We start from the raw sequence: 23627 nt of genomic DNA, 5'->3' as shown, positions 1-23627 counted from the left end.
AATAAAAAAATACCCCTTAGAAAATACATCCCAGTTTGAAAATTAAGGACAAAGATTTTTTATTTTTTTAATTTATTTGACGGGGAGAGAGAGGGAACACAAGCAGGGGGAGTGGGAGAGGGAGAAGCAGGCTTCCCGCTGAGCAGAGAGCCAAATGTGGGGCTGGATCCCAGGACCCTGGGATCATGACCTGAACCAAAGCAGACGCCCAACAACTGAGCCACCCAGGCACCACCCCCACAAAGGTTTCTGGTTTGGGGTTTTTTTTAAATGATCAAAACGGTATACATATTTTCTAAGAAGTTATTAGGCATTTGAATAATTAAAATCCTACCGTGTCCTTGAGGGTGTGCTGGTGGGTCTCCCCTCCTCTGTGACGTAATTCTTCTTTAGTTCTCTGGCAACCAAGGAGAAGAATGACGTTATGTTGGAGAATAAGCAGATGGAGAAACTCATAACAGAAGATCCTAAACCCTTCCGAATAACCAAGAGAAAGAGAGGGAAAAAAAAAAAAGCTAAGTGGGTGGGTCAGAGCTAACGTCCCATGATCTCAGAACAGAAGTGAAAATGCCCAAGAGCAGCCCAGGAGGGAGAGCCTTCTCTGTCAGATTCCAAGGAACATCCCCTGCCTGATGAGAAAGTCAGCACAGAAAAGCCACGCCATGCTTCTGGCTGTTTCAGAAGCCTACTGGCAGCTGCCCCAAGACAGCTGTGGAGCCCGGTCCTTGCCTGGGGCAGGGAGCTGCCCAAGGGCTTTTATGCTCAGTGTTTCTACACGAGGGTGGAGTGTATCCTTAAAGCCTTTTTTCTTTGTTTTTTAGATTAAATCCTTGTTGCCCTACTCCAGGTGCTTTTGAGGGAGAGATGAATGAGGGAGTCTCGGGTGTCATCTTCATGTGTGTTGTGTGCCGTGTGTATGGGGGCTGGCCATGTAGGATCCACACAGAACCCCCGCCTTCACGGAGAGTATAGTCTAGTGAAGGGATGGATATTAATCTCCCAAGTTAATGTATGAGGACAAACTTCTAAGTAGTCTAGGAGAAAGACCAGCAGGAGTGCCAAAAACGGATTTGTGGGTCAGGAAGATAAGATTAGGTCTCTGAAGATCAGTAGCTGCGCACAGGTAGGAAACAGGGCAAAAAGAAGTTCAGGCAGAAGTCAGCACCCATGTGAAGCCCCCCGGGGTGGGAAGGAACCCCGTGTGCTGGAGGAAGGGAGAGCAGGGGAGATGTGCCAACGAGGAGGGAGAGTAGCTGGCGGGGTTGTGGGAGCGGCCCCGGGAAGGCCAGGCTGAGGATTGTGCATCCTGGTTTTCTCACCATGGGAAGACTTTGCAGAGTTGCTCCTGGGGTGTGACATGACCTGCTCTGTATCAGGAGAGGCCCCCTATGGCTGCCATCTACAAAACATTGTGCAAGTGGCGAGGCCAACGAGGATGCCATTGGAGGCATCCCGGTAGGAGTCCTGGTGCTTGGGCCAGGGATGTAGGTGTGGAGATGGACAGAAATGGAGAGACTACCGGAGTATTTTGAAGGCAGAATTTATAAACTTGCTGTTGGATTAAAGGGAGGCAAAGGAAAAAAATCCAAGATCATGCCCCTAATATTTAGCATGAGAAACTAGGCAAATTTGCATAGATGAGAAAGACTTGTAGAGAAGGGGAGAAGAGAAGGATCCCAACGGCAGGGAGAGAGAATCTCAAGCAGACTCCCCATTGGGCACAGAGCCTGACCAGGTGCTTGATCCCACAACCCTGAGATCATGACCTGAGCTGAAATTTAGACTCAGATGCTTCACCAACTGAGTCATCCACGTGCCCTTAGCTAGAGTTTATTTTTAGGGAGACAACTTGGTGTGGTTGTGATACGTGTCATGTGCCCACCGCTGTGTGAGATACATAGTTAAGATTTTAGCAAATGTGGGCTTTCTTTCCCTTTCCTGTGGCTGTGGCCCTTTTGTATTCTGTCTAGCACCCAGAAGACCTAATGGCCCTTCTAAACTTGAATGGCGGGTCTACCTGTAATTGGACGCGCATACCCACATACGTGCAGTCTTAGGGTCTGCCATCAAGCAACATTGGTGGTTGCATTTTCAGTCCTGACCAGGAAAGTCTAAAATTACCAGATGTGCCACATGGATCATTTATTACTCAGTTTCCCTACACCGTGGTGTCCCAACACTGATCCTCCCAATGGGAGACTCTCCAAGTCCCCAAAAGGTCTCTGGTCCTGCAACTGTGAGCCATCGCCTATCTTCATGGGTCCTTCTTCTGTGAGTACATCAGGATTAAAAAGAAAGCATTCGGGGCACCTGGGTGGCTCAGTGAGTTAAAGCCTCTGCCTTCGGCTCAGGTCATGATCCCAGGATTGAGCCCCACATGGGGCTCTCTGCTCAGCAGGGAGCCTGCTTCCCTTCCTCTCTCTCTGCCTGCTTCTCTGCCTGCTTGTGATCTCCATCTGTCAAATAAATAAATAAAATCTTAAAAAAAAAAAACATTCTTGAGGGACAGCATTTTTTTAAAAAATCGCCTTTGGTCATTATTGTGATTGCTGTAATTTCTTTCTAAATAAAAACCAAGGGGCAGATGAAAAACGTGATGCCAGGCCTGTGTGGTTGGATAGGTTGGCATTGATGGCAGTCTGAGGTTGAATTCACAGTTACATGGATATTTTCTGCTCTTTCCTTTGGTTTTCTGGATCTGTCCCTGCATGGTACACTGATGTGGTACCATTGGGCCAATAAAGTTAAGACCCAGGTCAAGGTCACAAATGTGGGTGTCTGAAGGAGCTGAGCAGGTAAGGAAACTGAGGGAAGCCAGCAGACGGAAGAAACCTCATCGAGATTCTAGACTTCACTACATTTCTCTGTAATTTTCTCGTCTTTGAAAACAGAGCAGTTCTTTAAGCACAGGAACAGTGAGAAGGGAGAAAAGTCCCCCTCAGTGCTGTGGAAACAGCAGGGAGTCATCTCATATAGTCTAAAGGGGTACTGTCATTAGGGGGGAAAATAAACAACAAACGCAAGTTGGAAATCTGCATTTTACAAAATGTGAAACCTCCATATTTAAAAATACCAGCTCACAGTTTTTAGGACACTGCTAAGGGGAACAGTATATGTGCCTACTGGGTACAGTTTTGTGGGCTGGCTGCATTTTACAGCCTCTGACTTGTGGGGTCAGCTCTGTGATTAGTTGAATGTACTTTCCTTTTAATCAGAGTGTGTTTCTTATCATGAATGCCTTTCTCACTGATCGTGATGGAGAAGATCAAAAACACAGCAGCTTCTTATTCCACTGATTTCGACCCACGTAAGACGGCCTTGATTAAGTCTGGAAGTGAGGGCTGGGCTGTGAGACGCATACTTGTGTGGGAAGCTGGAGTTGGCATAATCTGGGTGGAACTTGGACTTCTTAAAGCTTTCATTCATGCTTCTGTGAAATTTTTTTGCATATTCCCATCATCAAAGTATATTTTTTTGCCAGTTATCTAAGAGTTTGTGAAGCCTATGGACACTCTACTTTTTGTACAATTGGGGAGAGACAGTGTTTTCTCTCAACAGACACTTTTTGCACATTTGGGCCTGCTTTTCTTGTGAACTTACTTGCTGTCCTTGAACAGCTAAAATAATTGAAAATGCCCTAGATGTCATTAAAGAGACCCCCCCCACATACACTTAACACAAAAATCTTAACACACACAAAAAAAGTCATGTTGGCTCATACCCTGTCTTAGCACTCAGAGAATCAGCTGCCTAATTATGAATGTTTAAAAACAGAAAGAAAACCTGATGTTAGTAAGTGGCAAGAGGGCATGGCCATTGCTTGAAAATGCTGATTTTTGCTATTGCCTGAGACCTCTGACTCGAACAGACAATAATATGGCGATCGTTCCCTTTTTCACCATTTCATGCCTGACAATAAATATTCTCTTATTCATTTTTATTCAATATGCATTTATAGCAATGATTGGCAGAGACACTAAAATACTTAACCTACCTATCAAATAGTATTTAATAAAAGTCTTTTGTCTCCCATCAGCCCAGGGAGGTTAGTATAAAGCTTATATGTGGGAACATTTTAATTAATATGCATACTTTTACTGACATATTTTAAAATACTTTGCTAACCTAATAATGTCAGAGGTAGTAGCATTAAAATATCATGATGATCACAGAAATCGTAAGCCTGACACAAAAAGTGCTTAAGAAATATTTGTCTAACACTATTTGACAACTGGAATATGAGTTGCATATCCAGGGAGAATATTTGTGGGGTTCTTTTTCTTTTCGAGGTGGTGACTTCTGGAGCATGGCACAGATAATCTGAGACATCTCCAAGTGTAGGTCGTTAGGAAATGACCATCTGGTGAAGCATTTGCTGTCTTCACACGTATTAAGTTGCTTCTTAGGCTGAAAAGTTGAAAGGGATAAATTATTAGGGAAAAGGGTACTGGAGGTTGATCCTCAAAGGTCAGATTAGGGTGAATGGAAGCAAGATTTCCTCGCTCTGTATCTAAGTTGCAAAAAGGATTGATCTCTGATGTTTCCTACAAGTTAATTTTTGATTTCATGAAAAGAATTGCCTTCAAGTCCCAGAAAATCCCAGTTTGGGCTCCATTTCTGCCATTGTCTTACTGCGTGATTTGGGGAAAGTTGATAAACCTCTCTGGGTAATGGGTTCCTTAAAATAAGTGTGTTTAGGGAGTGAGCTTCTGACTCTTGGTTTTAGCTCAGGTCATGATCTGAGAGTCGTGAGATTGAGCCCCGTGTCCAGCTCTGCGCTCAGAGGGGAGTCTGCTTGACATTCTTTCGCCCTCCCCCTCTGCCCCTCCCCCTGGGTTCTCTTTCTCTCCCTCTCTCAAATAAATAAATAAATCTTTCTTTAAAAAATGTATTCTATTCTTTTTTTTAAAAGATTTTATTTATTTGACAGAGACAGCACAAGCAGGGGGAACAGCAGAGAGAGAGGGAGAAACAGGCTCTCCATTGAGCCGGGAGACTGATGCGGGGCTCTATCCCAAGACCCTGGGATCATGACCTGAGCAGAAGGCAGATGCTTAACTGACTGAGCCACACAGGTGCCCCATGAATGTTCTGCTCTAACTCTGTCTCATCCCTTTCTGTGATTCTCCTTAAAAAAAAAAAAAAGTGTTTCCTGTTCTTCTCAATGGTATTACTAGGAACGAAGAAATATGTACAACATGGAGATTTCAGTGATCCATATGGACCTGTGCCCAGTCGTTGTCTACTTGGAATCCCCATAACTCCTTCTCCATCCTCCACTGAGTAGCAAGGGATAAAGCCCAGAACCACACACAGCTCGTACGTAGAATCCCTTTCTCCGTATGGTTCCCAATGAGAGTCATCAATAAAGGGCACTTTTGTGAGTGGTGCAAGAGAAGAAACAATTATTCTCTAGCAGTGGCTGAAAAGAGCTACGTGGGAAAAGAGACACAAGGTTAGCCGTGGCTACCTGGACAAGCACCTAGGAATCACACACTTTACACTACAAGCAGAGGCCATCAATGATGGCAACCCTCAGAGATTTACGATCTCACAGAAGTGATCTCACAGAAGATCTCAGAGAATTTTCCCTGACTCTTACTACCTTACCCTTTCCAACAGTTGCCAATGCCTCTAAGACCTTCCTTCTTGCAGTTGCTCAGGGGGCTTCTGTGTTCCTGCTGAGAGCCTGACTGACATGTTCATAAAATCCCTGCTTCCTTCCGAATCACGTCCACACCCTTCATGGGAGCGAGTTATTCGTCCGGAGGAAACAAGGTCTTGAGTGACTTCTGTTTCTGGCTGTAATATGCAACAGGAGCCCCCCCCCAAAAAAAAGAAACATTACAAGACACCTATAATGTTGGGGCACCTGGGTGGCTCAGTGGGTTAAAGCCTCTGCCTTTGGCTCAGGTCATGATCCCAGGGTCCTGGGATTGAGCCCCGCATCGGGCTCTCTGCTCAGCAGGGAGCCTGCTTCTTCCTCTCTGCCTGCCTCTCTGCCTAGTGTGATCTCTGTCAAATAAATAAAATATTTTTTAAAAAAAGACACCTATAATGTTGACTAAAACATTTTTGAAAAGACATTTAAATGTCTGACTTACTGACAAGAAAGTTGAAGGCGGGAGGCCATGTTTGAAGACAGAGTCACTGATTATTTCCTAGAATATTTGAAAAATTAATCTTCAGATTAAGAAGTAACAAAAATTGCCATGCAGGACAAAGGGCAGACATCTAGCCACTTGTGCGACCCTGCGGACACTTTACACGTGAAGAAGATGCTAGAAGCAGCCAGATTAACGAGCTGGATTTCCCAAATAGCAACTACTGTTAGACTGATAGCTGGTTTCTCATTAGGAACAAAGAAGCTGGGAGACAGTGAAGTAACAGCTTCAAGCCTTGACAAAAAAAAACCCCTGCCAGCCGCCTATTTACTCCCTGAAAGTATCTTCTGAAACAGAGGCAAGATAAAGACATTTTCAGATGCATGGAAACAGACTTTATCACCCACAGACCCTCAGTAATGGGAAAGGCTAAAGGGGAAGCTTCAGGAGGAAGGAAAATGATCTCAGAAGGAAGGACGGAGATACCAAAAGCAAATGGCAAGCAATTTGCTCAACTTATGGTGATTTAAAAAAAGAATGAGTTCAAATGCTGGATGAAAATAGAATGTAAATTGGGAGAAGGACGATTGGAATGAAGGCATTCTAAGGCTGTCTTGGACTGTGGCTGGGGGGAGGTAGGGGGGAGGGGCTAGAGATAACGACTTCTATCATACCGTACCAAGTTAAATGAGCACGTTATAATGTCTAAAATAGCCACATGGAAATGGAGTGTATGACTTCTGAATCTGTAGGAGCAGAAAAGATGAAGGGGAAAAATAAAACTATACCGATGAGAATTTGAATTCATGGTCAGGGGCTTTTCTGAAGCACAAAGAAAAGCATGAGAACAGGACTCCACATGGGATGGGTTCAAACCCATGAATGTAGGCGTGCTTTATGGCAGACAGGCCTTTGTGTATGAATAAGATACCTCTTCCCCTACAAGCATTTCTACTGCTCCCCAAGTCACAGATCTCTAAATTATGCAACTAACCCCTAATCAAACTATTCTGGTTGATAATGTAGTCAGACATGGGGAAAGAAGTGGCAACATGGGAGGGTCAGGGTACATTTGAGGGGACAATGCAAAGTGTTGAAAGTGGTCCTTTAAAAGGACATAAGCAAAGAAAATAAATGATTCAGCAATCTGTTTTTGTTCATCCCTTTATCAGGGACAAGAGCCCTGTTCTCCAAGGCGTATTCCACAGGCTGCTCTTTAGTAATACTAAATTGTGATTATAGATGAATTTGGTGGAGTGTTCCTTCTAATCCTGGCAGGTGTCCCTGGAGGGGCAGCCCTTAGGCATTTCTGGCAATTAAGGAAAGGCTCTTGATCATAAAGTGATCTCTTGAGGTGACCAAATTGCCTGCCTTCTATGCTGGGCAATGTGACAATTAAGCTCAAGTGTGTGTTTCTTTATATTCTGGCACACGCTGCTTCGTTTGTATATAACTAATGCTCGAGGTCAGGTTTTTATGTTCTCAGGATTGCTTGATTTGCTTTCCAATTAACATCAACATGAGAGTTCTGGACAGACCTACAGAACCACCGGAGCTACCTCACCAGGGGAAGGGTGAAATGCAAGTCCTGTTTGCAAACAAGGATATGCCCCACTGAGAGATTTAACCAGAAACCAAACTCCCGGCGCTCCTCTGAGCCTCCAGTAGCTGCGAATGCCCCAAGACAAAGACTTTGCCAGCGTAGATGCTGCTTCTTCCCCACCACACCCTGCCATTTCCTGATGCTTTCTATTCTTGTCACAGTGGTCCATTTTGTCCCCTTAGCTTAGGGCCTTGCTGAAGCAAGATGGTACCCTGCTGCTTGGCTCCTTCTCTGAGATTTACTCTCTGGCTTCATGTCTTCCAAACCAAACACTCTAGGAGAAGATGAAAGGAAGGACATCCCTTCTCTCTACCACCCAAGGCAAAGACAAATCTCAAGTTATAACTTCAGTTTCCAGAGGCCTGCCCTGATTCTTACCAGGATTTGGGGGGGGGGGGGGGTGATGGTGGGGTTGGCTAATTAGGAGTTTCCTTCTGGGCAGATCAGCCACACGAGAAAGCAGGGATGCCTCTCTGAATGGAACGGACCCATACTAAGGATCATCTATGCTTACTCCACTCTTTCCTTTTATTCTGGTCACCAGCTATCTCTACGTGGCCAGCCAAACCCAGGACTCCTGCTTTTGCCCCTCTGCCTACCTTATGCGGCTGTTACAGATGAATCTACAGACGGGTCCCAGACACTTCTGAGTCAACAGGTCCTGAACTGGACATGTTATTCTCACCACCAGATCTGGCCAGGGCTCCTCTCTCTTCGAAAATGGAGCTTCTCTCTTCCCCATTGCTCAAGACAGAAACCAGCCTTGACCTTGCTACCTCCCTCCACCGGACCACCCTCATATCCAATCCATTAGCTAATCATGTCCATTCTACCTCCAGAATGTCTAGCAAATCTGCTCACTCTCTAGTTCCATTGTCAACATCCTGGTATCCACAGGCTCTTCTCCTCTAAAACACTCACCACCTCCAAACTGGTCTTCCTGCTTCCATGCTCAGCCTTCTCCGTATAGCAGCAAAATAGACTGAAACTGAGTGTTCCCTCCTAATGTTCTTCAGTGATTTTCCGTTACACTTGGAATATACCCAAACTCTTTCCTGTGGCCTACCAAGTCTGATGAATGCGGCCTCTTCTCTGAGCCTGCCACCCTTCTGGAGCTCTTTCCGACACTATGACCTTTGCCCATGCTCTGTCCCCTTTACCAGAAATGTTCCCCTTCCATTCTTTAACAGCTTACTCTTATCATTTAGATAAGACCTCTTCAGGATGGCTTTCTCTGTCTACTCTACTTAAAGTATGCCCCCCACTTTTCTTCTGGTGCAGATTCCTGTTTGCTTTCTTCATAACATATAACATGTTTGGTACCTATGTGTGTTTTTTTACTTGTTTATGAAAAATCTTGCTGACTAGACTATAAGATCTCCAAGGGGAGGGACCACAAATGTGTATTTATTTATTTATTTATTTATTTTTGGTAAACAAGGGGAAGGGCATAGGGAGAGGGAGAGAATCTCACCACCCTGAGATCATGACCTGAGCTGAAATCCAAAGTCAGACGCCTAACCAACTGAGCCACCCAGGCGCCCATGTTTACCACTTCATCCTAGCACCTCTCACAGCACCTAGCATGAGGTAGGCCCTTCATAAAGATTGTTGCATGGAAGAATGAATGAACTCTCCACCTCTTACTCTGGTAGCTTTTCTGTGCCCTTCACTGGCCCCAGAGTTCCTACTCAGGGCAGAGCGGGGTATGCTGGCATGAAGCGGGGTGTGTTGGAGGCAGAGAGGAAGCTTTGGGAGGTCTTCCTTTAGAGTCTGTGGCTGACACTAAGTGCTTTGAGACTGTAAGATGTTCTTTTGTTTGGAAAGTTCTAAATGAGAAAAATTCTAGAGGGGTTATTGATGCCTTGAAATATCTGTGCGGATTTTGGCTGTTCCAACTGGCACATGATACACGATTGACTGACTTATGTTCAAAGAGATGCACAGAGTCATGGCAATTATATATCTTTCATTAAAGGAAAGATACTGTTTTTTTCTGATCGGGACTATGGCTCAGAGGTGGATGTTTTTAGGCAGAAACGTCTTCAGGCTCTTCAGGCTGACACCTTCCTCTGTAACCACCATCGACAGACGTTGATTAGGTAACTGAGTATTCATGTAGCCAAAGGGAGCTCAAGACGCCATTGCGTCAGGGAAGAAGATTGGGAGAGGCTGAAACTAAGAAGAATGAAGACATGACCACGTTGGAGGTAACCAGATGAAAGAAAGGTGGTCGACGGAAAAACAGGGAGAATACACTGAAAAAACAGCCTCTTTCCATCTCTGTGAAAATGCGTGAAAGGCCAATTTCCCAGCCTCTTTAGTGCTGAGCTTGCCTGGTTGATGATAGATCCAACCATGGGTTTGTACTGAAGAGCAAAGAGGTTACTAATGAGGTACATTACTATATGTCTGTGAAAAGTGAACCCACAGATGCAGAATTCAATAGAAATAGGACAAGTTCTTTGGTGACTGGCATGGAACCTAACGTTTGAACACCTCAAGAGTAATCAAGAGTCTTCTTATGTTGAGGGCAGAATTAAAAAAAAAAAAAAAGAAACAAGAAAAGCTTCATAAAGCAAGGGAGAGTTTCGCATTTCACTTCCCTCCATAGGAACAGATTTTACCAGTGAAAATTCAGATTGAAAGGCTAAACAAAACAAAACAAAAACCTTTGTGGTTTTTCTTTTTTCTGAGTGTGGACACCAAAAAGTGCTGGATTTATTGCACAGGGTTATTCCGGAGACTTTTTCTGCTATGAACTAGTTAGGAATAAAAGCTTGTGTGTTTTGGGCGTCTCTCTCAAAACACATCTAGGAACTCATAAAAGCCGCATTTTACTATTCAGTGGTGAGAAGGAATTTTCTGACCTTTTGAGAAATTTTGTTTTGTTTTTCCTAAGAAAACCGCGATAAGGAAGTGGAACAAATTTCTTGTCAGTGGGAGGATTGTCTCAATGCCCCAGGCTTGCATTCCCAGGGGTGTAGGGGCTCTGAGCAGGCCTTCTGTCATTAAATTGTCCTGCATGAGGTTCCCAAACTTTGCACTTAGAAACTCGTTATACTTTCTACCCACCCTTGGGGTTTCTGGAACAGATGGAAGTGACAGCCGCAGAGACATCCCCATGCTAGCCCTTCCCCGTGCCCAGGGGCTCCAAGGTCCAAGTCCAAGGTTACATGAATAAAAGGTTTAAACCCAAAGGTACAAGGAACTGGACAAGGAATATGGGAGTCAACCTGGAAGGAAGAACAAGTGAGTGGGAACACAAGAAACCAGCTCCTGGGTGCTTGTTGCAGCCTTCTTGTCTCTGAAGCTGCAGTGGTTGGTAGAGAGATGGGGGAGGCGGGCTCATGCCTTAGTACCTTCTCAACACGTGACACATTCAACCATATTTATCAAAAGTTTCTCTTCCCTTTTTTTACCTTAACTCCAGACTTTCTTTTCTTTTTTTTTTTTAAGATTTTATTTATTTATTTGACAGAGAGAGAGATCACAAGTAGGCAGAGAGGCAGGCAGAGAGAGAGGAGGAAGCAGGCTCCCCGAGGAGCAGAGAGCCCGATGTGGGGCTTGATCCCAGGACCCTGAGATCATGACCTGAGCCGAAGGCAGTGGCTTAATCCACTGAGCCACCCAGGCGCCCCTTTCTTTTCTTTTTTAAGATTGTATTTGAGAGAGGGGGGGGGGGCATAAGCGGTGGGAGGAGCAGCAAAGGGAGAGGGAGAAGCAGACTCCCCACTGAGTAGGGAGCCCAATGTGGGACTCGATCCCAGGACCCTGAGATCATGACCTGAGCTGAAGGCAGACGCTTAACCGACCGAGCCACCCAGGTGCCCCTCCTCCAGACTTAACTAACTGCTCTTTGTCAACTACCTCTGCACGATGCTCTTCCTTTGCTAATTACTCAAATCAGGCATTCTCGGCTAGGATTAATTTTGCTCACCAGGGGACACTTGGCAATATCTGGAGACAGTTTTGATTGTCACAATGGCAGGGAGTTGGTGGGGGGAGGGGGGAGGTTCTCCTGGCATTCAGGGAGGAGAAGCCAGGAATGCTGCTAAGCCCCTACCATGCCCCTCCCAGCCACCGCTGCCTCCATGGGTGAGACCTCCCGCTGCAGTGACCTCATGCATCCCTCCTCATGCACCTACAGACTACCCCTAAACCAAATGACTACTTGTGTTTGGGAAAGTCACCAGGCAGCACCTGCTGCGCTTGCAGAACAGCTGGTGAGTCCCTTTAGGAATACCCTGATGGGTCAGCAAGGGAAAGCCAGAGTCTGGAAGGAGAAACTGTGGAAACCCGTCCATCATGGGATCAGTCATGTGGGGAGTTTGGAACTCTGCCCTGGCCCTTGGGGTCACAGGGTGCTTTCCTGCATTACTGTTATCTCCCAGGGAAACCAGCTGCCTGCACATTGAGTCCTTTATTGCCATTATGATGTGGTATCTGAGGGGAGGCGATGGTGCCCAGAGACACCGTGGCTCTTAAAGCAAGAACAGATTCTCGTGCTTCTGAAATTTTCTCTTTCTTGAAAAGAACAGTCTCCTCCCTCCAACTTGGAGCAGCTTTCTAGAGAGCTGCCCATCTGTCTCTGTCTTAAAAACAAGTCTCCATGTGTGCTATCTGGAGCCAGGCACAGAAGCAGGGAGGAAGGGCGGATTACACACTGACACAGAGGAGGAGACACAAAGATGATAGTGAACAAAAACCTGGGGGTTTCCACCCGGCCCAGTCTCTGAACAGAGGGTCACGGCCGGCAGATCCCAAGATAAACAAAGCACAGCCTCTTTGGGCTATGTATGTGTAGACTTCCTGTGGGGCTGCCGGCTCCTGGAGGGTGGCACCCCTTAATTGAGTCTATAATCAAGTTGCCATGACATGGACACCCTGAGCTTATTCCCAGTGGTCACACTTGCTCACAGGTTTCCTTGTGACCCACAACACCCACATTTCAGCACTTGGGGCACCATTGATGGCCGGCGCAAAGGATAAACGTGATCAGCCTGAAGAGGGATTGGTGTAACCTTTTGACCGTGGACACAGTCTGGCACGAGACTGCCCGTATCAGTTGGATGTGGCCTCAGCAGCTGTCTTCTCATATCAGAATGCCAGACTGTCCCCCCCAGCTAGACAGAAGACTGTTCCTCCTCCTTCTGTCCCACTCTGTTGTTTCACTGATTCGTGCAGAATTAGAAATTGTAGGTAACCAGAGTAGATCGAGTACTGTGTTGGACAACTGGAGATGAAATGGGGAGAGTCCTAAGCCTCCAGGTGGTTCCATCCCATGTGGCCAGTATCAGGTGAATGCAATCATATGATGCTTCGATGTACGTGAGCACGGGGAGGGCCAGCTGTGCCAGGGATGGGCACCTACTGGATGGTTCGGGAAGGCTGTGAGTGCTCCCTGGAGGTAGGAATATCTGCACTGAGCCCTGTAAGGTGCAGAGAAGCTGGAGGAGGCTGATGGAGGGGAAGGATGGTGAGGGAGGGGCCTGTGGGAGGAGAAATTAGGGGGTGGAGGTGGGTGTGGGCTATAGGTCATTGAAATAAAATGGGCAAGGTGATCCGATCATCAGGGGCTCTGAGGCTGCATTCAGGATGTAATTCTACGGTGTGATACATAAGTTCAAATACAGAAAATTGGGCAAAAACGCATTTACTGAGAAGAGGAGTTTTGAAAATGTCGGAGACGAGAGCTTTGCCCTCAGAGTTTATAATCGGATGAAACTAGGAGAGAAAAAATGGCTGCGTAAAGATTAAATTAACGGTGTAACAAATAAAACTGAATGTAACTAAGCACCGGAGAGTCAAGTGCAACCCCAGAGAGCTGTGGGAGGGACAAGAGCATGAGCATCTTGTGCAAAGGCAGCATGTGACGTGGGTGTGGTGTGGACGCGACGTGGGCCCCAGAGGTTGCAGGAAGGGCTGGGCACTCAGCTCCCAGAGCGGGATGGTTTCTTTGGTGAGGCTTCTTATTTGCTGGAAGGGGCTGTCAATGACTGAATTCCTCCCAGCCCTTAGATCTCTGTGTCATCAACGGTGTATAAGACCTTCACTCCAGGCTAAACGGAGAATAAAATACTGGCTGTTGTCTGACTCATAATGGGAACAAAAACAAGCAAAAACACCCATCGGGGAAAAATGGTATTTCTGGAGTCCATCTACTATTCTGATCACCGGAAGCCTACATAATTATGCAATATTATCTCCTTACTGGCAGAACCCCCTTCTAGAGATTGCTTTTCATTATTTTGCCTTCAGATTTTATCAGTTTATGGAACCTAGATCTCTGAACTGTTCTGCTTCAGAGACACCGCCTACTAGTGGAAAATACTAGTGGAAAAACTTGATTTCCCCTGAACACAGACAAACAAACAAAAAAAGGCACTGTTCATTCCATCTCTGTCTTTATACTTTGGCTGTCTGGAAACCTAGTGCTAAGTTTGAATCTCAGTAACAGCAGCCCGGAGAACCTCTGGTTGGCATATTTGCATCTCAGTGTTTTCCTGGGTCCTAATTTTCTTTTATACCTTCTCACGTTAATGTGTGCGCTTTTGGTTGTGAGGCATCTCAACGGTGTGTGTGGAGAGTTGGGAGAAAAGAATTAAAGAGCTCAGTAAATGGGGAAAAGAGGAATTCTAGGGAAGGAACGAGAATGAAAGACCAGGATGAGGAGGAGACTGGTTTGAGTCAAAGGAGGGAAAGCCTGTTGAGACTCTGTGGAAAATGAGAGGGAGAGATGAGATTGGGAGAAGAGGGTATCAGTGGACCAAGGCAGCAGGGAGCCATCAGAAGATTTTGAGCAGAGGAGCAACGTGAAACTTGTTCTCGGAAGTTTGGTCTAATTGCAGTGTTGAGTATGTACGAAGATAGGAAAAAGCTAGGGAGGGGAGGCCGGGGGGAATAAAAGCCTGGGCAGCTGTGGGGAGAATTAGAAGGAAAAAGTGAATCAAGTTTGGACATAAGATAGGGAGGAATGGGTCCTTGATTATAGCAGGTGTCTAGGGTTACTACAGCCAGAGAGAATTAATTAAACGAGGGGAAGGGATGTAGGTGCCTTGGAGAGGTATGGAGCGAGAGAGGAGAACAAGAAGGGGCAAATAAATTCCTGGATTGCAGGTCCCAAGATCACAGGTCTTTTTTCTGTCTTACCCTTAACTGGATCGAATGAACTTAAACGGCCACTTCTTCACCAGGCTGGATGCTGTCGAAGCCAGCTAGCTTCCTATTAGGAGAATGCTGCTTTTGAGATGTTGGCCGAACTACGTATTAACCCAAGGACAACAGTGTAGTAAGTAAGAAATCACTTACAAATGTTCTTTGGAAGATCCAGAAAGTTATCATTTAACCACCTGTTCAATTCATGTACGAGTTCATAAGCAACACCCTGCTTTTCTTCCTCATCCCAGTGGAGCATTTACTTCTCTTTCCAGGTCAATAAAGACGCTCCACGTTTCTCCCAATCTTTTATTATGAAAATTTTCCAATAAGCGCAGTCAAAAGAATTTTATGGTGATCCCCTGTGTTACCTGCCACTTAGATCCTACTCCTCGTAGTAGGATTAACTGAATTCGCTTTATCTCGGATCTGTGCATCGACCCATCCATCAACTCATCTTATGTTTGGCATATTTCAGAGTAAATTGCAAAAAGTCCTACTCTTCCATGGTAAATAAGACTTTCAGTTTTAAACTTACGTTTTCTGAATTTTTACCAAGCTGGGCTCTTGTCAGCCCACCTAGGTAGACTGTAAAGATCAAAGGGAAGACTGTGGCTCTTTCTGTGGGTGGGTTATCTTCCCAATCCCCCTCCCCAGGCATTTATAAACATTGGCTCTTTAATTATAGTGGTGCCTAGCTTATGCTCTCGAGTTTCAAGAAAGTGGAAAAGGGAATTTTTACCAATCTGATCACAGTATCTTCTAAACTCTGGTACTTGAGGCCGAAAAGAATAGTGTAGGTAGTATAGGTGGAAAAAAATTATAGAAAAATAAAAAAGTTGTCCCCAGATGTATAAACAATATAGCCTAAGTCTACATTTCTGGATTCCCATGTATTGGATGGATTTAAAGGAAAATTGTAACTAACAACACAGGGGTCATAGAGAGTACAGATGGTTTCTGCTTTTGGATATAAAATATTCCCAGGAAGACCTTCACTATTGTCCCAACCTGTGGGTTTTAGAGGCAGAAACTACAGTGGTGAAGAATGAAGTACAAGTTTTTAGCTGGCAAATGAATGGTGGTTACTGAAATCAGAGACGGTCTTGTTGGGATTTACAAAACAATTATTACTGTGTGCTTTTACCACACGTAGTTTTCAAGCTTAAGGAACATGATCGAGCAGTGTATTAACAAGCCCAAGTATAATAGCATTCTATTAAAGTTTGTTTTGCCTCCCTTTGCATGTCTGTTTTATTTACATTTATGTTTTAATTGATGTCTTGGCCATGTGTTTGCCGCTGAAGAGACTTTGTAAAGACTTTCGTTTTTGTCATACATAAAAAGTGTTATATTCCATGTATGGTGAGTAAAAAAATATCCTTCATGTCCTCAGAAATGAGATCTTGCCAGTGTAATAAAACTTTATTTTAAAATATCTATCCATTAGCACCATAAGTGAACCAAAAATATTGTCTTAGAGACTTGGGGAAAAGGACCTCAGGTTGGAAATTGTCAGTGTGAGGAACTGATTCTCAGATGTAAGCATTGCCTGAACGAGGGAGGGAGGCGAAATTTGAGACCTAACACAATGGGCAATATTATGTAAGCTCATTATGAGAAACAGCATCTCAGGGAGAAAGTTACTCCATGACAGTCCGAGAAGGTCGAGGCCGGCTCGTTTCTCTTGGTCAACTCAAATCAACACAAGGGCTAGTCTGACCAGGAAATGAAATCGAGGAAAGAGGCAGAGATCATATTTTTAAATGTTATTATCTGATTTTTTTTTTTTTTAATGTAGAGGCTCCCTGAATTTCTTTCACTGGAGGAAATTAAGTGCTCTTGGCTCCCCAAGGATCTTAGAGATAAGAGTGTGACCATCCTAGTCTTATGGATTTAGTCCTTGGAACCTGCATGACAGTGATGAGACACTATTGGCTCCATGGGTTATCTCAGGGATTAAGGCTTGCCTCTCTCCCAAGAATCAAGCAAAGGCATCCTGTGGCACATTTAGCCTCAAACCAGGAAGCTATTTGTAACAGCTATGGGCTCACTGGCATGAAGTGAGGAAGAATAGGTGTTCACTGTGCTCCGCGTCACACTCACGTGACCTTGTAAGAATGCCCTGTGGGCTGGTAGGTTTCAGTACTTACGTACAATGCTATTTTGCAACCAGGGAATCTAGAGCGCATTTCTACACTAACTTAAATCACTTCTTCATGCTCAGCGTTCCATCTCCAAGATAGTCACATGGAAGTAGGCATTGCACCAAGGACAGGAGGAGAAGGCAGGATTTAGCAGAAAAGGATGGGAAAAGAGCAACACTGTCCTTTTAACCAATGCATCTGGAATGAGATATTTAAAGGATAATTTCCCCAAACGATGGCTAATTGACAAGGAAAGATAATTTGATTCCATCGTCTCTGTTCACACATACTATTGTTTCAGCCCGTGATGTTTTGTTTACTCTGGAAGGAAATATTTTACCCCCTCTGAGATAATTAATTTTTGTCAGCTTCACTGTTTATAAGGGAAACTGAGAAACTGTTAATTGAAATACAGAATGAGTCACTGTTTTCAGTAATTTTTGGCAGCATTCTAATTTGTGTCAATCCCAGCCTAATTATTAGATTTTTTGGAAGCGGAAAGCATATTTGATTTTTCTCTTACTGACTTTTTTCTTCCTTTTTTTTAAAAAAAAATATGTGCTGCCTGACAAAGGTTATACAATTGATATGAACACGAGGTAAAATACCAGTACTTTGGAAATACCAGGAGGGTTAAGGAGTTACGCTTGGCTCCTCACACTAGCCCAATGTTCAGAAAGTTCACAGACTGTGGTCGTCATCCTCCTCCCAGCCCCGACGAAAAAATGTGATTCTTTTAAAGACCTTTTAGCTGGTATTAAGCCACAGTATATGGCCCGTCGCTAATGACATCACGGGAGTAAACTTCCCAGAAGTCATCAGAGAGAATTCATTTGGAAATCCAATTGAATGTCACTTGCAAAGGGCAGGCTTCTAGAAGAGGTGACCAGTCATGCATTCCTGAGTTATTTGTTGTAAAAGCATTAATCAGTCTGAACTCATTTGCTCCTAATGTGAACGCACTACATTATTCCACAGGAATTCTGTTCCCCGTGATCATTAATGTAGAGAGCTAAAGCTGCTGACTATGGGCAGGGTTAATAAAATCTGTCAGATCAATGGCCAGGATAATGGGACTGTTAATGCCTTCTAATAGAAGTTGGATCTTCTTGGTTGTGGCAGAGTGAAGGCAGGAGGAGAGGCAGGGGGCTGTGCTGGGGAGACGGCCCCATCACTCGCCTCCTGAGGTAGCCTCTGGGTGAAAAGAGCATTGATGTCAGTCGCCCAGCGTTGCCAGGGCTCCGAGGCAGCGTGGCTGGGAGCGGCGGGGAGCGTGGGCAGCAGCTGTGGGCTGGGATGGGAGCCATGGGGCGGCCACGGGGAGGCTCTGCGGTCATACTCCAGCTGCTTGCCTGCCTGCATCCGAGTGCCTGGCACTGTGGGCATCCTAGAACCTCCCTTCACCCCGCTCCCCGTGGGTCACAGATGAGCTGAAGGATGACAATCATAGTGATAATCGTGGCAATCACAGTTAATGCTCTCGGGCACCTCTCAAGGCCCAAGGACGAAGCCCTTTCTATGCTCCCATCTCAATCCTCAGAGCTGTCCTCTCCATGACATGTGGACTGTTCCCTATTTGATAACAGGAAGTTGAAGTTCAAACAGATTCAGTAACTAGTCCAACGTCCGATCTGAAAGTGCGTTCCCTTAACCACTATGCTCCTTTATTAGAGGGAGAGACGCAGAAGCTGTAGCCTAAAATCAGACCAAAGAGAGGTGCAGGAGGGGCGCCTGGGTGGCTCAGTGGGTTAAAGCCTCTGCCTTTCGCTCAGGTCATGATCCCAGGGTCCTGGGATCGAGCCCCGCATCGGGCTCTCTGCTTGGCGGGGAGCCTGCTTCCTCCTCTCTCTCTGCCTGCCTCTCTCCCTACTTGTGATCTCTATCTGTCAAATAAATAAATAAAATCTTAAAAAAAAAAAAAAAAAGAGAGGTGCAGGATGTGAGAGTTGGCCCAAATGTCTTGCCACTTGTATATGTAACCCGTCAGTATGTTCGGGACCAATCCTGGACAAAGCCTGTAGAAACCACGGTGTGTCTGCAATGCTGTTCTTCTAAGCTTTTCTACTAAAATGTGGGTACCGGGGCCCATAGGAGGCCTCATTGCTTTGTGTCACATGCCTACCGCCCTGTTGGGGCCCCAGAAGGCCCTCTCTGCCATGCAATGCCCTTTTATTAAGACCGATTCCTTCTCATTCCATTGCTACCCTATAAAAACTTGCCACATTTCTTGTCATCCAAGGGTCTTGATCTCTTGACTATCCCGTCACTAGTTCAGGTTCGAATGAGAAACTGTGGCCCCCTGGGGATGCCTCTGAGCACAACACTGACATGACCGATAGCAAAGGCCACCCCAGGGCCCCAGCCACAGAACTGAGCACGGGAGCATGGCGACACGGGCTCTGTGACATTTCTAAGCCCCAACGATTACCCTAACAGAGGTGCTGACCCCGCTGTCTTGGGGCTCAGGAGTGGGAATGGGATGTAGTTCACTGGTAAAGGCTAGACATGCAAGAGGGCTGCCAAATGCTGAGGAAATGAGGGCCCCGGATGAAAGAGGAATCATAGCTGCAAAAGCAAAATCTGAAAAATACTAACACTCTTCGATGTTCCCAGTAAGCAGCGTTCTCTGCTCACCCCACCCCCACATCTTCTAGCTACACCTCCTAAGTGCTAGACGACATGGCACAGGATAGAAAGGGAGTCGGAGTGAGTGAGAGAAATCAGCAGGAGGAAAATGCAGGGACAGCGCCGTGGAAGATTGCGTTGGCCGCGGAGAACACACGAATGACTCTAATGTAGGGAGAGAAGACATTCCACAGAGTGTGGAGGGAGTCAACAAAAGTGGGAGGGCGGGAGCAAACACCCTGAGTACAAAGCGGGGTGAAGGAAACAGCCGTGTTCTAGGGGAGGAGTGGGTGTGGAAGTGTGGGTTAGGGTGCGCGCCTGGGGCGGGGGGAGGAGGACCATAAGCAGGAGCGAGAGGAGGGTAGCACGTTACTGAGAGCCTTGGTGGCCAGACAGAGGAGTTTGGGCCATCACAGAGGGCAGTAGGGAGCCACAGCAGGCCCCTAAGCATCTAAGGAGCACGATCTAAGCCAAGTTAGGGGACATCTCATCTGGCAGTTGCCTAAGAAGGTAGACTGGGGGGCGCCTGGATGGCTCAGTGGGTTAAAGCCTCTGCCTTCAACTCAGGTCATGATCCCAGGGTTCTGGGATTGAGCCCCACATCGGACTCTCTGCTCGGCAGGGAGCCTGCTTCCTCTTCTCTCTCTGCCTGCCTCTCTGCCTACTTCTGATCTCTGTCTGTCAAATAAATAAATCAAATATTTAAAAAAAAAAAAAGAAAAAGAAGGTAGACTGGAGAGGAAAGAGAATTAGGGGCATGGCAGGCAGTGGAGGCAACCTGACATTATGGTTTTTCATTTTCTGTCCTTCAGCACACATCCATCCTGCCCTTTGCCCTGGTGGAAGTGATCCTCGGGCCGCACTGCTATCCACAGAAGAAGAAAGGTCTCACCTTGTTGGCTCTTGCTAGTCTTGCGTACATCAGCGGGTAAGAATCACAGAGAGAAAATCTACTTAGGCTTTTTCCTTCAGGACTGTGAGGTACTCCAGAAGGAGCATACTGTTTTGTAGGAATGCCTTTATCTTGGGTTAACAGGGATTTAACCATCACTGAATTTTTAGGTAGGAGAGATTCTTATTGTTTGATATTTTTTTTGTTGTTATTGTTGAAGAATTTATCTGACAGGGAGAGAGACAGAAAGGGAACACAAGCAGGGGGAGTGGGAGAGGGAGAAGCAGACTTCTTGCTGAGCAGAGAGCCCAACAAGGGGCTCGATCCCAGGACCCTAGGATCATGACCTGAGCCGAAGGCAGATGCTTAATGACTGAGTATTGTTTGATGTTAATGCCATGGAAGCATCATGTGCCCAAGAGGACACAGGTGTGCATGCACAGGCAAGTCATGCATTCTTCGCTCTCTCTTAGGAAGAAATCATCATTACAAAGCTACACTTATTAGTTTCCCCAAGAAAGTATTGACCATTGGTTCCATTTACAATTAAAATGTTTGGATGTTTATAGCAGCAAGGTCCAAATAGCCAAGCTATGGAAAGAGCCCAGAGGTCCTTCTACAGATGAATGGATAAAGATGTGGTACAAGATATATAGTGGAATATGACACAGCCATCAAAAAGGATGAAATCTTGCCAATTGCAACAATGTGATTTGAACTAGAGGGTGTTATGCTAATCAAAATAAGTCAATCAGAGAAACACAATTATCGTATGATCTCACTCATATGTGGACTATAAGAAACAGAACAAAGAGCAGATCATAGGGGAAGGGAGGGAAAAATAAAAGAAGATGAAACCAAAAAGGGAGACAAACCATAAGAGACTCTTCACTCCAGAAGACAAACGGAGGGTTGCTGGAGGGGAGGTTGGTGGAAGGATGGGGTAATTGGGTGAAGGACATGAAGGAGGACACATGATGTGATGAACACTGGGTGTTGTATGCAACTTAGAAATCACTGAACTGTGCCCTGATACTAATAATACACTTTATGTTAATTCATTGAACTTGGTTAAAAAAATAAAATGGGAAAAAAATAAAAAAAGAAAAAAACAGTAAAATGTTTGGATAGTTGAATGATCTGAAACATCCAAATATATTCCAAAATATATTATCCAAATATATTCCATCTAAAAAAGGAACAGGCTCCATTTGGCCCATTCCTGTTGCCTGTATTTTTATGGGCTCATTTGCATCAACATCTGGCCCTGGAGGTCCAATAGGGCATTTGGGCAACTGCCTAGAGGCTTGCAGAACAGCCTTGTTGGAGGCATGAGAGGTAATTCAAGGAGCTGGCCTAATTTTCATTATTCAACCACCTGGTGACACCAAGACTCAGAAGCGCTGCTCAGTGGTCTGTAATCAAGGGAAAACCCTTGGCATTCCACACGGTGATTGGAAATCCCCTTTTCCATCCTGTCACCTTCCCATCCACTACCATGCTCTTGCTCTATGGATAGGGGCATGCCAAGCATAATACATCTTGACAGAAGCTAATCAGGGTGTTGTTCTCCAGCCTAGACTGCATCAGCTGTTCCCATCTGACAATCTGGGTCATCCCCCAATCCCTCCCTATTCAGGGAAAGTTGAACTCAGTAGAGGGCTCTGCTAGAGAAGGAAGCCAGAAAGAGAATACAATTCAAGGGACTTGGGCTCTCCCAGTGCCTGTTTAATTGGCTTTTGCCGTCCTTTATTTCAGAACTCGTAAGCTTTGTGCCCGGAACTCCGTTGATGGTTCTTCCCTTGCCTTTTCTCCTTCTGCTATGTAGTCACCTCCCACCCTTCCGCACCTCCCCTTCCCTGAGTGCCCCAGATCTTTCTAGCTTCTCCTCTCTAGAAGTACGAAAGTACTTGCTCCATAAATCTACCCCAAGCCTCCAGTGATCTAACATGTTCTCCAGTCTGGGCCTCTGCATTTTCACCAAGGATACTTTCCGAGAGGAGGTGATAGTTGGGAACCTGCTGGTGGTTGATATCTGGAGCACAGTGTTGAGACAGATTCTGAGACCAGAAGAGACTTTTGTCATCCTTCAGCAATATCTGGCGATAGTGTCAGAATGGAAAGTGGCAGGATATGCGCCCTGTATTTGCCATCTCTGGCTTAACCCAAAAGAACGAATCCCTAAAGATAGACTATCTGGAAACTGAGGTTGGGTAAGAGTATGTCTACATCAAGATATTTTTTCCTGTGTCATGTGTGGAGCAGAAGCGGAGTGGTGTCTGGCTGATTATGTATGTGAATTTCCATATTTGGGGTTTTTTGTGTGGACTTCCATCTGATTTGGTCTTCCTTGCTGAGTGTAAATTTTGGGGTTAGTATATAAGGCAGCATTTTGTAGTCTGTTAACTTTTTTTTTTTTTTTGGTTTGTTTGTTTTTGCAAGAGAGAGGGAGAAAGATCACGAGTGAGGAGAGGGGCAGAGGGAGAAGCAGGCTCCCCACTGAATAGGGACCCCGGTGTGGGGGCTTGATCCCAGGACCCTGAGATCATGACCTGAGCCGAAGGCAGATGCTTAACTGCCTGAGCCACCCAGGTGCCCAGTCTATTAACTTTTTCTACCTAAGGACTTGGAAGTTGGTCATTGTCACATCTGATTCTTCCTCTTTTATCTTCAGAGACCAATGGCGTAAAAGGACACCAAAAGCCACTGGTATTTGGGGGAGAAATTGTGGTGGCCATAAAGATGAGAAGCAGTGATCAATAGGGCTTGGTCATGCGATCTGACAGTGCTGGGAATTGAGGGGTTGGAGAAAGGAGGTACAATGAGATGGGGTCTCGTATGAATGTATCCTGTGTCCTTTCAATCATCCATCAGCTCCAGGCAGTGCCAAGTGACTGAGTATATAGTGATGTCCAAGGCACCACGCCACTTTTAGGGACCGTCTGAGAGAGAAGAAAGTGCCCAAACAAAGGGACGATAGGCAGAGGGGGAAGTGCACGGTGGGGGGAAGGACACGGTGCTGTGGGTGCCCAGGAGGGATGTTGAAAGCTAGCTTCTAAAGGAACTGATGTCTAAGCTGAGACTCAAAGAATGAGTAG

The 23627-nt window shown here is 45.6% G+C and overlaps 1 protein-coding gene across 2 annotated transcripts in view; it reads left to right on the top strand.

The window, feature by feature from the left end:
• The window catches only part of LOC123941186 (androgen dependent TFPI regulating protein), a 61100-nt gene that overhangs the window by 19635 nt on the left and 17838 nt on the right, over positions 1-23627 (top strand). For both annotated transcript variants that reach the window (XM_046004101.1, XM_046004102.1), the window contains exon 4: positions 20450-20565. In XM_046004101.1, the coding sequence (XP_045860057.1) occupies positions 20450-20565 (116 nt within the window). The remainder of the gene's footprint in view (positions 1-20449; positions 20566-23627) is intronic.

The sequence above is a fragment of the Meles meles genome, chromosome 5 (genome assembly GCF_922984935.1).
Source record: "Meles meles chromosome 5, mMelMel3.1 paternal haplotype, whole genome shotgun sequence".
In the NCBI taxonomy this organism is placed as follows: Eukaryota; Metazoa; Chordata; class Mammalia; order Carnivora; family Mustelidae; genus Meles; species Meles meles.
The sequence above is the reverse complement of the archived record's forward strand: the minus strand, read 5'-3'. Positions and strand labels throughout refer to the sequence as shown.